This window comes from Arabidopsis lyrata (assembly GCF_000004255.2).
Source record: "Arabidopsis lyrata subsp. lyrata unplaced genomic scaffold ARALYscaffold_6, whole genome shotgun sequence".
NCBI lineage: Eukaryota > Viridiplantae > Streptophyta > Magnoliopsida > Brassicales > Brassicaceae > Arabidopsis > Arabidopsis lyrata.
Window position 1 is genome coordinate 11,794,057 of NW_003302550.1, and position 16,714 is coordinate 11,810,770.

The 16,714-nt window shown below is 34.8% G+C and overlaps 2 protein-coding genes across 2 annotated transcripts; both read right to left on the bottom strand.

The window, feature by feature from the left end:
• Positions 1 to 4,201: 4,201 nt before the first annotated feature.
• Positions 4,202 to 7,030, bottom strand: LOC9310358 (myrosinase 1). Its single transcript, XM_021022188.1, has 12 exons — positions 6,812 to 7,030; positions 6,642 to 6,702; positions 6,499 to 6,560; positions 6,329 to 6,404; positions 6,071 to 6,236; positions 5,721 to 5,976; positions 5,520 to 5,632; positions 5,223 to 5,443; positions 5,065 to 5,099; positions 4,883 to 4,982; positions 4,686 to 4,788; positions 4,202 to 4,594 (listed from the first exon to the last, which is right to left on the bottom strand). Exons 1-12 carry the CDS (start codon positions 7,013 to 7,015, stop codon positions 4,336 to 4,338), a joined length of 1,656 nt encoding a protein of 551 aa, XP_020877847.1. The 5' UTR covers positions 7,016 to 7,030; the 3' UTR covers positions 4,202 to 4,335.
• Positions 7,031 to 11,751: 4,721 nt separating this feature from the next.
• On the bottom strand, positions 11,752 to 13,602 carry LOC9310360. Its single transcript, XM_021022223.1, has 6 exons — positions 13,450 to 13,602; positions 13,302 to 13,366; positions 12,552 to 12,606; positions 12,228 to 12,323; positions 12,039 to 12,148; positions 11,752 to 11,933 (listed from the first exon to the last, which is right to left on the bottom strand). Exons 2-6 carry the CDS (start codon positions 13,337 to 13,339, stop codon positions 11,927 to 11,929), a joined length of 306 nt encoding a protein of 101 aa, XP_020877882.1. The 5' UTR covers positions 13,340 to 13,366; positions 13,450 to 13,602; the 3' UTR covers positions 11,752 to 11,926.
• Positions 13,603 to 16,714: the final 3,112 nt, after the last annotated feature.

Here is a 16,714-nt window from a genome sequence, read left to right on the forward strand (position 1 = left end):
ATTCAAAACAGTTAAAAACAAATCAAACAAAGATGATAGGAGAATCATAATTATAAATCTTAATCAAATCTTCTAAAAATCTAAATTATTAAATATGGAATATCCGGTGTATGAGTTGGGTTAAATATAACCCGACCCAACAAATTTTTTGTGAAGGAATTTTTAAAATGGGTCGGATATCCGATATACCCGAAAGCTTTTTTACCCACCCGTCACAAAAAGTGCTGCGATTATACTAGTATAGATCTCAAACAATAAAAAAATATTAAAATTAATATTAAAAAATTGCTAATGATACTCTATGAGTACCAACTATGTGCATGCTCTAAGGGTTTTAAATATATCATATGTCACAGTACGAACACTACATGTATTATGGTTTAGGTTTTCTAAGAATTAGGGTTTCGTGTAGGTATAAAAATACATATAGACCGTGTTCTTTTCACTTTCGCTAACGAGACACCGTCCGGCGACCGTAATTAGACTATTTTTCTCTCTGTTTATTACTCAGCGACACCTTCAAATTCAACCTTCCAGCAAGCTCAACCTTTCAACGGGTTGCTGGTGTCGCTAATTTTCTGACGACTATATTGAACGACACGGTAGTCACTATTTATCATCTCTGTAAAAGCTAACTGGTCGCTAGATTTTAAACCTGTCAAAATTTCAGTGTTAATTTTTCAGGTGCTAGTGACAGTAAAAAGAACACGGCCTATAGTATGCGTATGTAAATATTTGATCGAGGGAAAAATTAGTCATATAAATTATATGATGTCCTGTGATCCAATAAAGACATGTAGGGTGACACGGAATGCAATAAAAGCTTAAAAGGGTGAATAAATGATCTGGTTCGGAGAGATGATTTATATCTATATAATAGATACAATATTAAAAAACAATGGGAAAAATGTCGTTTTATCTCACAATTTTCAAAAAGTGGCCAATCAATACGTCAACTTCGTATGTGGCCATTTTAAACATGAAATAAACGTTGACTAACGTTTGAGACATGGAAATTCGTTGACCATGCCAAAATAGACATGCCGTTATCAGTCGTTAACGGAACTTCTAACGCCCGTTATCACCCATAATGACTCTGTTAATCAACTTTCAAATTGTGGCCATTTTAAACATCAACTTCATATGTGGCCATTTAAAACATGAACTAATCGTTGACTAACATTTGAAACATGAGAATTCGTTGACCAGGCCAAAATAGACATGTTGTCATCATTCGTTAAAAAAACCTATAACATCCGTTATCACCCGTTAACGACTCTGTTAGTATATCCAAACGACGTCGTTTTGAAAATAATCGAGGACAAATTTTTTGTTTAAAGCATAATCCAAGGACATGGTTTGATATATAGACAATCGTAGAGCCAGTGATTGGAAGCAAACATCGTTTATATATTTGTTTTAAATCTAAAAAGGAATCATGAAAGCAAACTTGTAGACCCATCATAGGACTAAAATAGGCATGGGCGTTCGGATATTCGGGTCGGGTTCGGGTCGGGTTTTAATTTTCGGGTTTGGGTTTTTCGAGTTTAGAAAACTAAGATCCGTTCGGGTATTTTAAAACTCCGGGTTCGGGTCGGGTTCGGATCGGGTATTTCGGGTTCGGATTCGGGTTTACCCAAAGTATCCAAATATTAGAAATTTTGTATCCGATCCTATGCAAAGTATTGAAAAATACACAAAAAATCTATAAAACCCAAGTATTTTAACCCGAATCTAACCCAAAGTAGCTAAAACACCCGAAAATATCTTAACATCCGAATAATTTTGGCACTTAGGTTATTACAAGTATAAATATTACTAATATACTATAACTATGTACTTATATTTTGGGTATGTTCGGGTACTTCTTCGGGTTCGAGTTCGGGTCGGGTTCGGGTTTTCGGGTTGTCCAGTTTAGAATCCGTTCGAGTATTTTAAAACTTCGGGTTCGGGTTCGGGTCAGATTTTTTGGGTCGGGTTCGGTTTGGTTCTTCGGGTTCGGGTATTATGCCCAGGCCTAGACTAAATGTAGCTTTTCTGAAATAGAGATAGAGATAATAGGACTATTCATCTTGTTTGAGCTGTTGTAGAAATAGATTTGGGGATTTGGTGTTTTCATTTGGGAAAAATCTTTTTGGACATACTAACAGTGTCATTAACGGGTGATAACGGATGTTATAGGTTCTGTTAACGAATGATGACGACATGTCTATTTTGGCCTGGTCAACGAATTCTAATGTTTCAAATGTTAGTCAACGATTAGTTCATGTTTTGAATGGCCACATATGAAGTTGATGTTTAAAATGGCCACAATTTGAAAGTTGATTAACAGAGTCGTTACGGGTGATAACGGGCGTTAGAGGTTCCGTTAACGACTGATAACGGCATGTCTATTTTGGCCTGGTCAACGAATTTCTATGTCTCAAACGTTAGTCAACATTTATTTCATGTTTTAAATGGCCACATATGAAGTTGACGTATTGATTGGCCACTTTTTGAAAGTTGGGAGATAAAACGACATTTTTCCCAAAAAACAACCTAAACGACTATGTGTGAATGCAGGATCTCGTGTGTTTGATTAGGTATAAGAACTAGAACCGCAACCGGATCCCAAAAGCTAAAGTAGTGTTTCTCAGTTTAGAGGCTCCAAAACAGAAAACGTATAGGATTTCGGCCACATCCAAAAATCTTTGAGAGCCAATAAGAAGCTTGGTTATTGTTTTTGGAGTCAAATATGACTAGATCTCGTGCGTTTGATTAGGTATAAGAACTAAAACCGCAACCGAATCGCAAAAGCTAAAGTAAGAAATAGATGATCGGGGTCAAAGTTTCTTTAATAACATGAGAAGTAAGAAATAGTTCCCGTGACCTAACGCAAAATTTTGGCTCACACGATCCTGAAGTTTTTTTTCGAAAGAATTACTACCTTGTTTTTTATGGGCAATGGTAGTTTTGTAGCTGGCTAATCATTTTGTAAATAACTTACGTTCAAATTAAACACAATACATTTTCCTTAATAAGAAATTGATAGCAAAGTGAACAATTGTAACACCCCGGTTTCAAGATTATGATGCTGCATGCGGAGAGGTTTAAAAGAATTGATTTGGCCACCTATGTCAGCAGAGTGCACTTATCTTTCTGGTTAAACGTCTTGAGAGATCCCCACAATTAAGCGTGCTTGAGCTGGAGCAATTTCAGGATGGGTGACCTTGTGGGAAGTGATTATCGTCAGAACTGTGTGAGTGAGGACAAAACACAGGGAAAGATCATATGGTGATTTGTATGGTCGGTAACAAGTCTCTAAAGCCTCCCGGACATAACGGACCGACCGTCGGACAGGGGTGGAACCCATGGACTCGAGAGAGGACGTGAGTGCTCACAGGTAGGGACGGTCGGGGTGTTACAACAATAAGTAGGTGTAAGGAAAAATATGAAGCTAAAGTGAAGTAAATACATGAATTTTATTATAGTTTTCTTTGAAGGATTACAATGACGAGAACAAAGCAAGACTAACTAGGAAATTTTGGGCGTAAAAGAAGATGATCTTCCTTCTTGATTTCTTATGTTCCTATAACACTTATCCTTGTTAGTTGTTAATGTGTCTTCAATCTAACCTCAATGACTTAAGTGATAATAAGTCTAGTGATCTATATTAATCATGTTGTTATCTAAATACCAGGGGTGGTGTCGATCGACACTTGCACGAATTTTGGTCTTCGGATTGCTCTCGTAGCATAACTTATCGGTTTTGCTCCAGAAATCTCTATAATCTCCAAATTAGTCTCGAACGTGTAAAAACTGCAAAACACTAAAAACTACTTTAGAAATAAGAAAAAGACTCTAAAACTGACACATATATCATGACTAAAAACGGTAAAATCCATGATATATCAATATTCAATTGTTTCTGATTACTACTATTGGTTCAAAGTTGTAACATATTCTTTAATAAAAAGATAAAAGAAATTGGCAAATAAATAATTAAATAGTGATTTTTTCTTAATTTATGTAAAAACTCTAGAACATCAAAATTTTAGGAACAGACGGAATATGAAAGAAATTTTTCAAATTATATGCATAACTATGGATGTGAGATCTGAGTTTATAAATTTCAATTTGGTGCGGATTGGTTTTATTGTGTTCTTATCCTTTGATAGTTTGTAAATTTCAATTTGATCCGAGTTTTATTCCGACAATAAAGTATTTATTAATACCGATCATCTTTTATTAATATTTTTATTTTAATACATTAGGCAGAAAAAGCTTCTTATCTATGGAGGAAGTAGAAAAGGAGACATAAGATGATCTTGGTGGGCATATAGTGGTTCGGGTCTTTCATGCATCAGCAAGACTCTTCCGGTCACGATTCTTGACGGAGACGCTTGAGCGGAGTAGATCTTGGTTCGTAGAGTCCTCAGTGGTAACGTTTATGAACTGCTGGTACCATTTGCCAGATGCTTTGAGGTCTCTATCACCGGTTACATTGGTGAAATCGACGTAACTTAGTCCGAATCTGACGGTAAATCCGTTACAGAACTCGTAATTATCCCCAAGAGCCCAAGCAAAGTATCCTTTCACGTTGACAGCCTTCTCCCTACAAACATGAACAATCATTATTTATCAGGGAATATATATATATATATAAAGAGCAACGTAAGAAAAGTATCAATGTTTCATCCACTCACTTGATGACTTTACTGAGAAAACAGAGATGACTACAGAGATAATCAATCCGCTTGTAATCGGCAACAGCCTCGTCAAAGGATTCATCACCGGGGGTACTAATTCCTAAACATGAACAAGTAGACAATATTTGATTCAATTTCTTGGACCAACTCCGAAATATAGTAGACATGTATAGATAATAGAGTGTAGAACTCACCATTCTCGGTGATATATATTAAAGGATCACCGTATTTGTTTTTGAAGTACTCCATTACGTAGTAAATGCCTTTTGGGTAGTAATAACTGCCTGCATTGAACTGAGAAAGAGAAGTATGTATATAATCATGAAAAATGAATGTTATTTTGCTTAAAAAGAAATGGAAAATGGATCATGCGTACCGGTGGACCAGGAGCATGACCAGTTGCATTTGTAGCTGTGAACACAAGGATGGAATAATTTATGAAAATGTTGGACCAGGAGCATGGTCAGAAAATGTTGTAATTACAATGAGATAGATATATCGAAATATTTTAACTAAGTGGAAATAGAGTGGTACATGTGAGAGTTGCGCGTGAGTCCATCAAGGCAGTGTGTACGTCCGGAGGAACAATCGTGTCATTATTTTGGGCGTACTGAGTGACGTAATAGTTGAGACCAAGAAAATCATATGAACCCTTTACAAGGGCAGCTTCTGTTTCATTGAACTCTGGAAGCCGATCTCCCACATATTCCCTCATGATGTCTGGGTATTTACCTTCTGTTAGCGGCCCCATGAACCTGCATGCATATTTCTAATTAGCTTACTTATACATATCAATGTTTAAAAATCATTTCATATTTTGATATTATATACCATCCATGGAAAAATTCTTTAGCCCGCTCAGTTGCCTCCTTACTCTCCGGAGTGTCATCATATGGAAGAAACCATCTAGTTATCATCACAGGTCCAATCTTTCCTCCTTGGTCCTGTGGTCACGTAAGCATATATATACACAATGATGATTAAAATATAATCACATGTTAGATCACACATTTTAAAATATGGAGAACTCACCTTATATTTCGTCCTGTAAACATCAACAGCCGCTGCATGAGCAAGAAGCTGGTTATGTGCAACGAGATATGGTTCTGTTGACGAATTTCCGCCAGGGCATCTTTCGTCAATCTTAGGAGAACATCGACCGGGTGCATCTGTTCCTAGTGCATATCCTCTCGTAGGAACTGTGTATAATTGGTTGATCGTGATCCAGTTCTTTACCCTATCACCAAAAAGTTCGAAACATAGATCCGCGTAATCCTTGAAATCGTCTCTGCCCATATTATAAAGTCATTTCGTTAGTGTAAGATCAAAATATTTCTATTTTTTTATCGTTTTTAATAATTAGCATGGCATCAAATACATACATGATCGTTCTGTTCAAGAAACCATTATATTCATCTTGCAATGTTTGAGGAAGGTCCCAGTGAAAGAGGGTAACGAAAGGCGTTATATTCCTTGCGATAGTGTTATTTATGAGACGGTTGTAGTAGTTAATACCACCTTCGTTCACTCCCCTACTCCTCTTTCCTTCTGCTCACATAGATATTGTATATTTACTCTTCCAAACAATTACAATCGAATATTAATATACTATAATACATGGATCAATAATGTACACATACTCGGAAGGATTCTTGACCATGCAAAGGAAAATCTGTAGCCAGTAGCGTTGAGTTCGTCCATCACGTCTATATCTTTCTGCAGTTTATATATATACACAATCACATATAGTTGATAGATGATTCAGTGAGTATAATAGCTTGCACATATATAAATGTACTGAGGAACTAACATGCCAATTCGTATATGAGTCACAAGTTGTGTCTCCATTTCCCAAATCGGCTCCACCTTTCTCTGATAACATTCAAAGAGATTACTATGATTCTATAGAGATATAACAAACATCCCTCTCATATATAAATGCAAGCGACAAACCTGGGTATCGGTGAGTGAAGCCATCCCAAATGTTAAGTCCACGACCTCTGCCGCCTTCCACCTGAAATGATAAGGAAACAACCATGCAACGTTGGATTTTAATGTTTTTGAATGGTTTTTCTATACGTCAAAACTAGGTATGGAAACACAATGTGGGATTTGTTACGTGCCTGGTAAGCAGAAGATGCAACACCGAAGATGAAGTCTTTTTCGAAACTGCCACTGTTGAAAAGTTTAGTTTGGTTACAGGTGAATGGCTCGTTCTCTTCACAAGTAAACTCTTCAGCTTTACAAGTCACCACAGCTAATAGAATAGCTAAGGAGAACCCAAGAAGCTTCATGGTTAATATGTAGATGTATGTGTTGTATTGCATGGAAGCCTTGTGCCAGTCTAGGGTTTATATAGCCTTTGTTAGAGAAGAGTGGCGTGTGCATTACCTTGTCTTAGCGTCATGATATTTTCGGAGGTTAAGGTGACATGAATCCCGTGGGTTTTGCTTACTCTAGCTGAATGTTAATTAACCTATTTTTGTTATATTTGTTCTTTTATTTGTTTCCACTTTTCAGACTGCTTTACTCTTCAATCAATCATTTCGTTGAGGAAAATGTTGCATTCAGGGGCGGAGGGAGAGAAGATTCATAGGGGTCAATTGACCCCGGTGAAATTTTTAAAAATAGTTGAATTTTTATATAAAAAAAACTATTGACCCCAATCCAATAAAAATATTGACTCCTATAAAAAAAATTATGTTACAAACCCAATAATTACACTGTACTTATAGATAATATTAACCTAATAAAATTTATTTTAAGTAAATCTACTACATTTAAACCTATTAATATAAAGTAATACTAGGGGAGGTCCCCGCGCCCAGCGCGGGGTTGTATGTTGATTAAGACCAGAATTAATAATTAATATTTAGGGTTATCAAGTTAGGGATATTTATTGAATTAATTTTGTCAAGAGTCTAATTTTTATAACGACATTAATATAGATTTATGGTAAAACGCTATAACTTTTGATATATATTATTAGTAATCAACAATTAATAGTGTTTTTGAATCACAAACAATTATTAGTGTTTATATCTTGATATATATAATAGAATTAAATATAAAAAATCTATATATTTAAACCAACAATATATTAGCAACGTCCCGACCGCCACTGTCCATGGGTTCCCACGTCCAGTCTCGGTCTTTAGGCCCATCTTCTTTGTTTTGTCGTACTCTTGATTTTATGACATATTCATGCTTACTCGTTTCTTTCATATTAGCAACGCCCCGATCGCCACTGTCTGTGGGTTCCCACGTCCAGTTTCGTTCTTTGAGCACATCTTCTTGGTTTTGTAGTACTCTTGGTTTTATGACATATTCACGCTTCCTCGTTTCTTTCATATTTGTAACGCTCCGACCGCCACTGTCCGTGGGTTCCCCACGTCCAGTTTTGGACTTTAATTTGGGCCCATCTTCCTGGTTTTTGTTGTATTCTTGATTTTATGACATATGCATGCTTTTAGATTGTATGTCACTGGAGTTTTTCGTAGTTGGAAACAAATAATTGAAAAATATAATCTCTTACCATATCTCTTACCTATCAAGTAAGTCATCTTGCTCTTTGAAGTAGTTATGTACGTAAAATTTCAATGGTATAGAAACAGGCATCTCCTTTGTATATATCGTGTCATATTTATCGTCCCTATTGTAGTATCTTTGTCTCTACCTTCGCCATTGGTCGCTGCGTAACCCTTCAGTTGATCTCTTGTTTATAAAACCCATATAAAAAGTTGTAAGAGAAATATCATTTTCTTAACTGTATCGTATATGTATTTGTAGTATATTGATCTGAGATTGCAAAGATGTATGCCTATCAAGAAGCTCTTAGCAAAGTAAACACTGAAGATAGGTACTAAAAATGAGAGGGTTACAGAGAGCAAGTATCTATCCCTTAGAAACCACTGTGTGCAACTGAGAATAATTCATATATGTACATACATACACATGTATACAACGTATTGAAGCTTTTAAATTTAAATATCGAATGCTACAAAACTGGAAAATTGCTTGTGGAGAAAGCAATATGAACATGGCCACATATATAACAAATAACCGATTATGCTTGTCGTAGATCATTCTCTTTCAAACCAAAAGTTTTACCTAAACAACATATCAAGTGACTCACAAGAGATACATAAGAGCCATATCCTAAAAATATCCGGCAAAGCAAAAACGCTCCAGGTTCGAGAAGGAAGTCATTGGAAAATTTGAGTATATACCAAACTGGAGAGTAATTCGGCTACAAAGAGAGATGTGTTGGCTTTGAAGAAAAAGCTATGTGATGCTCTACCTTTTATTTATGAATTTTATGCTATGAATATATGTTTTTGTTAGGGTTCAACTTCAGTCTCCGGATTAGAGACTTATATTCATCCGACAAACAATTCAATGTCACAATCAACGCTACAAAATTGGTGGGTTCTCTCTATTAACAAACAAAAAAAAATTTTGGGGTATATATTTTTTTTTTGTTTTGTTAGATCCATACGACGAAGAACATGACGAAGAACACCAAAAATTCTCATCAATCCGGTACATTTGATCTTATTTTTATTAGTTTAACAATTACGGTTATGTCCGAATCTGAAATAACCATGGCTCCAGACTCTTTCACACCATGGCCACATATCACCGGAGTGGAGACGATTTCAAATTCGGAGCTTCTCTTCGCATATAAAATCATACATATGGTCTCTTTGTTTCGGGTTCCCTCTACAATAATTAGTACATATTTCAAAACTGAGCTACAAAAGAGCACATTGGATTTTGGTAAACATCAAGATTGCTTCCTACCTTCCAAGAAACATGATAGACTAATTCACATCCAAGACCAAATATTAGCCACATAAAGCTTGAATCAAATTAAACGATCTTAGGATGCTCTTCATAATCCGTAAGTTAAAGAGACTTGCATTAATATTGCAAATTAGACTCTAGAGGTCCACAATGGTTAATCAGAGTGTATCAAAGACGACGAATAAAGCATGAATTAGAATATCAGCAGAGGAAGCACACAAATATTCAATAAACGTAATCAATCACTGAGAATAGCATGGACCCAACTTTTGAAAGATTCATAAAAAAGGAAGATTTTTCCTATGCAACAATATTCAAACAATGAGAAGATCAATGATTGATGACTAACCATACAACCGAAGCAAAGCCATAAACAGAAACGAAAGTACTAAAGAGCCACAACAGCAGTGATACGACATTTGTTTCCTCGCACTGGAAACAATGACGTGCTTCCATAAATCCAATCTAGTTTTTATGGAAAACAAACCTGCATTCATAATAAACACTACTATTAATTATTATTTTTTATGCAAGAATTAAATGGCAGTATAAAAAATTCAATAGTTAGTGCCGAAAAAAAAGCAAGGATTAGTTATGATATCAAATCAAAATTAAATATCAAGCAAGGTATTTACATAAAATTAAGGCAGTGGAGGATCTAAGAATTTTTTATATGACAATATCTACAACTAAACAAAGAAAATTTATATATTTTTAAAACAGAATCATTATTTGTTTTTTGGTAAGATTAAAACCGAATCATTATCATATTAGTAAAATTATCATTTATTTATTATTATCCACGTTAATTTAAAAGTTTAAGAGAATATCTGCTTTTTTCTCATAAAAGGATGGAATAATAACATAACTCTTTTAGATTTATAACTATATTTGACATTATCATATTAAATCTATTAAGATAAATATATTTCTTTTTGAAAAATATAAATAAAATGATAATATAATTATTATAGATTTACAATTATATTATTATCCATGTCAAAATTTTAAAACATTTTACTTTTTTCTCACATAGGAAGATAGAACAATAACGTAACAGTTTAAGATTTACAACATAAAAATAAAATCAGAATTGGAACGCCAAATCATAATCAACACAATTAACACAACTCTAATGGGAAATTAGAGTTATCTTGTGATTAAAATACTAAACAAACAAAACTAACCGAAACAAAACAAAAGTCTTCCTTTCAAAATCATTAACGTGACGGATTGCTGACTGATTAAGTTGAAGTTTTAGGCATTTAAAGATCTAGGAAGATGATTAAGGTTAAACATTTTTATTTATTTTAAACAACGTTTGAATGTTGACAAAAAAAGAAGAAGAGAGTGTTGGGACCATCGGGAGAGACAACGTTGAGTAGCTGCGAAAGAAGCCAACGTTGTCTATTATGTTCTTCACAGTGTTTGATTTGACTTTTGATGACATTACACTCCTGTCCACTTGTTGTCTCGAAAGTTCATGCAATGGAAAATTATTAAACAAAACAATTTACTTTTATGTATAAATCCTAGGAAAGAACCGATCAAGCTAAGATCAATGGTTGTGGTTTTAGTACCGTATACTTCTCAAATATACCTATTGAATAACGGAAATCCGCAAGACGGGGAGGAGACGAAGTCAACCTAGCTGGCAAAGGAGCTAACCCAGCTCCTTTGGTCTTATTTATGGTCATATGTATTTAGCAAAATATAGTATACAAACCGAACCAATCAACAACAAAACCTGGTTTTAAATTGTTGTATATTTCTCAAAAGTCAAAACCCATAATAACCAATGGAACAGAAGAAGCTAATGCAGAGCATACTTACGCTTGGAGTAAAGAGTGATGCAAGCTTCCATTGGCACACCCGAAAACGCATCAGAGCAGGGAAAGAAACCTAAAAACCAATAAATTAAACAATAATTAAACCTTAGTGCATGGAAAACGAATCCTATACATACCAAAGTCCGAATCTCAGTGCCTTAGAATGACCTCGATACCAAAAACTTTAAGTTACTACTTCCATATATGTAATATTTTAGTTTGGGGAGAGAGATTGGCAACGAAGAGTAATTCCTGAATTTAACAGCCAAGTTTGTTATCCCTAATCTAAAGAGAGGAATACTTAAATTACGAGACAGAACAGTATATACGCTGTTCATTAATCCAAAACTTCAACCAAAATATGAGAACGGAGAAATGTAATTGAAAAAAACAGAGAGTTTCAGAGAGAGACTTACAAGAGAGAAGAGGAAGGAATCGTAAAGCGTCCATTGGAAGAAGAAAGCTGAGGATCAGCTCCAGGGAAGAAGAAGATAGGCGGAGCCAGAGGAGGAGCCGTTGTGGTCTATTGAGGTATCGAGCTTGCCACGCTGCTCAACAGTCTCTTGCTCGATCCCGCTTTTCATGTATAGCCTCTGTGCTGCTTCATTGGCTACCATCACATGCACGTACATATCCGTTATGCTTGAACCATATTCACAACTCTTTTTTTAACTCCAACTGGACACGTCTAAGGAGTTTGATTAAACATTCTTACCCCACTCTCTTGGACTTATCAATGAGTTTGTAACCAACTCCATTACGATGCAGCTCTTTTGCAACACAGACATTGCTTAAGTATGCTCTCGCAAAATCCACACCAATCCCCTATAACATAAAATACTCTTAGGCTTCTCAATTTGTCCAATATCAGATTCAAGTTCAGCATTGTTGGCGACACAAATACCTCTGGTTTTGTTCCAGCAATTTCATCAGGAAGCCAACGGCATTGGTTAAGATCAAGGCTCCCCACCACAACTCTGTCTTCAATGCCATCAGAGAACTGAGAAACAGATTTAGCAAAGCACAAATCCATATCACTGCCGTTTTTTGTACACCAGGAAGTAACAACGAAATGACAATTCGAAATGTAGAGCACGATACATTAATGCAACAAACTCTCTTTAACAGATAATAAAAGATGAACAATTGAATAGACAGACCTTGCATGAAGAGAATAAATCCTCAGAAGAGCAAACATTAAACATGAACGTATAAAACTAAAACTCACCACATGACATTGAGTGACACTGTAGACCATGTGTATCAGATTTTGGAATATGTCCCTGAGAAGATACGGTGAAGAGAATAAGAGGAAGAAGAATACCCAACGACTATAGTCTATTAGGTTAATTAATAAAAAAATAATAGATTAGGAGTTTCACAAAAACAGACAACTGATTAGGACTAAATTATAAAATTACCTACATGTTCATAATTGATATCATCAACCCACAACCATAGTGGAATAAAACATAAAAACATATACCACAAATATTAATTGGGAATTAGGTTTTAAAACGTTGTCATTCTATTTTAATTCAATCACTTTTAGAAGATGGAGATCGATGTTTCAAATTTTCTGTTAACAAGCGAAGACGTATCAAATATAAAGTTGGGAAACGTACGTGATACCTAAAAGAGTCGAAATATTGGTATCTCATTATTGGAATTTTGACTACATCACAACAATGATATCCACACAAAATTAAAACTCATCAAACAAGAAAAACAAAGAGTAGATTAAAAATACATGGAAGATCACATGCTCGTGGAGATAATTTGACAATAACATTGATTATCACACAAAAAAAAAGACTCATAAAAAAAAACGATCAAAGTTATATGAGAGATTACATGCTCGTGGAGATTAGCCATAACTTTTCAATATTTTGAAATTCCACAAAAGCATCGGTAAAACAAATAAAAACACATAAATTAATCACAATATCATATAGATAGGAACAAATATAAATCAAACCTTTTCCCCCATCGATTTGTAACAATGTTTTGGAACATAAATTTCTGAACCGCACCTTGATTAGTCTGACATACATTCGATATGTAACGTAAATCATATAAAAATATAACAAAATAAGAAAATCGAGACATTAAAGATAAAAGATTACCCGTTAATCAATTGAAACATCACTAAATCTTCTTTATGCATCATGGTTGCTTTCACTCATCCAAAACCTACAATCGTTAAAAAAAACCATTAGAATTTATAGTAACGAAAATAAGATGTATAACTAAAAAAAAATCAATGCAAAAAATCAAGGTTAGTGATGATCCGAAAGTGTAAACATGCAAGGTATTTATATCAAGGTAAGAGGCGGTGTAGGATTTTTTTAGGGTTTTTCTTTTTTTTTGACGATAATAACTACAAAAAGGAAGTTATATATTTTTAAATTATTTGTTATGGAACAATAACATAACTAATTAAGATTTATAACTATATTTGACATTATCATCTTAAATATCCGAAATTCAATTTAATTTTTCCAAAATTAATTAGATTTCATTAAGGGTAATTAAGTAATTACGTAAAATCAATGACTCAACAAGAGCCGAGAGTCCGACACGTCAGCAAAAACACTTCTCAAATATTATTATATATAGATAATATTTTAACATTTATTTTGACCTGATCTAAAAACGTTTTACATTCTTCTTCTTTCTTCTTTGTGTTTTTAATCAATCTTTGATTGTGTGATGGTGGAAATAAGAAAACATCTTTCACATTTTTTAGTATATCGACTTATGAAGCTATCTTTTATGTATCTTTTAGAAAGAAAAAAATATTTTGACCCCGATGAATAGATTTTCTGGTTCCGCCACTGGTTGCATTCTTTTACTCAATTGTGAATTGCGTATTACTATCGTTATCTCTCTAGTGAACATTTGTTTCTTATCCGGAACACGACTTGGAGCAAAAACTAAGTTACATCTTCAATTGATAGGTCTCAACTGTTCGCGCAAAACTCGAAAGTACTCCATGCATCAAGAATGTTAGTAGATTATGTTCAGAGCCTTTTATGTTAGAATCTAGAATATGATCGAAAGTTCAATTAATCTAGAATATGAACTCCCTTGTTAAGATAATTAATAATATATAATAAATAATAATAGATACATGAATCGATCGTAGGCCATTCATCACAAGGCTCGCCGCTCACACCTCACAGTCACAGCATATCTCTTATGGATTTTGGCCGATCGATACTTTATCACATGACAATATATAAAACCAACCAACCTTTTGCTTTTTATTTTTTTAATCGTTATTAAAAATTGGAGGTGCTTTATCATATGAGTCATCGTCCCTTTCTTTTTTTTGATAAACTCTATCGGCTGATCCGGTCAGTCTCGGTAGAAATGCATCGAGGTGCTATAGAGTGGACTTCTCTCGCGGTTCAACGGTTCAACGATTCAACGGACACCATGAACTCCGAGTGGACTCGGGTCGAACGGGCCATGAGATTCATGAGATCCATGAGATCCAGAATTAGGCCACCACACTGTCTGATCCGAGTTTGGAGTGCCTTCCGACTAATGCCAGGGGGTAGTCAGGCCGCCTGCATTTCTGGCTACCAGGTAAACCAATTCCCAAACAAATATATTTTTGTTTCCAGAAAAAATCGAACTCAGGTTTGGGAGTTTCATCATTTCTCAAAACTTCCTCTGCCACTAGACCACATATGCTTGGGCAAAAATTTGTGGTCTAGTGGCAGGATCTTGACTGTAAATTTGTTCCTTCTTTACCGGTAATTCTCTGGGTACCTACCGTGAAGCGTGATCTTGACTGTAATTCTTTGGAAATATCCCATGATACACTAACAGTCAATAGAGCTACAAAGGCGAGGTCGAACAGTCGTAGACTATTTTTAGTAACCATTAATTGTTTCTTTTTTGTGGAAAAAATATTAAAAAACAACAAGTCTTTAATTTCTACAAAAGTGATTATAATTCAGACATAGATACAAATATGCAACCTATTTGAACCAAACATTACACTGTATGTTGTTCCTCTCGTCCGTATTATATTGAATATGGCCAGCCACATGCCCGACTCAGAGGACAAGCCATTAAACCCATCGATTTGGGCCTCACAATTTGAGAATTTTTTAACCTAAAAATTTGTTAAGTTTTTTTTATATACAATAATAATTTTTGTAGGACCTTTTAAAAATATTGTGGGCTTTTATAGACAACTATAACATTTTTTTTAATGGTAAAAATCTAATTAAAAAAAAAATCTTTTTAATGGGTTTTAAGTTTTTCTTAGGACACCCAAATTTACCGGGCCGGCCATGAGCCCATGACTTTGATAAGCACTTGACGGTCACAATTAATTTATTGCATTCTATGAAATCTTGTTGGGTTAAAAGATGAAATTACCCTAAATGAAAAACAATGTGTTTTTTTTTTGGATAAGAACAATGTGTAATTTTTTTTTAATAAGAACATTGTGCTAATGTTGACGTACATAAATGTGATATTCAATTTAATATGTCTAGTGCATTATATATCATAGTACATAGATCACATACCTAACGCAAAATTTTGGCTCACACGATCCCAAAGTTTTTTTTCCGAAAGAATTACTACCTTGTTTTTTTTTGGCAATGGTAGTTTCGTAGCTAGCTAATCATTTTGTAAATAACTTACGTTCAAATTAAACACAACACATTTTCCTTAATAAGAAATTGATAGCAAGGTGAACAATTGTAACACCCCGGTTTCAAGATTATGACGGTGCATGCAGAGAATTTTAAGAGAATTGATTTGGCCACCTATGTCAGCAAAGTGCACTTATCTTTTTGGTCAAACGTCTTGAGAGAACTCTACAATTAAGCGTGCTTAAGTTGGATCAATTTCAGGATCGGTGACCTTCCGGGAAGTGATTGTCGTCGGAACTGTTTGAGTGAGAACAAAACACAAGAAAATATCATGTAGTGATTTTTAGGGTCGGTAACAAGTCTTTAAAGCCTCCCGAACATAACGGACCGACCGTCGGACAGGGGTGGAACCCATGGGCTCGAGAGAGGACGTGAGTGCTCACTGGTAGGAATGGTCAGGGTGTTACAACAATAAGTAGGTGTAAGGAAAAATATGAAGCTAAAGTGAAGTAAATAGATGAATTGTATTATAGTTTTCTTTGAAGGATTACAATGACGAGAACTAAAGCAAGACTAGCTAGGGAATTTCGGGTGTAAAAGAAGATGATCTTCCTTCTTGATTTCTTATGTTCCTATAACACTTATCCTTGTTAGTTGTTAATGTGTCTTCAATCTAACCTCAATGACTTAAGTGATAATAAGTCTAGTGATCTATATTAATCATGTTGTTATCTAACTTCCAAATTCAAACCCGCATGTTGCATTTTATAAC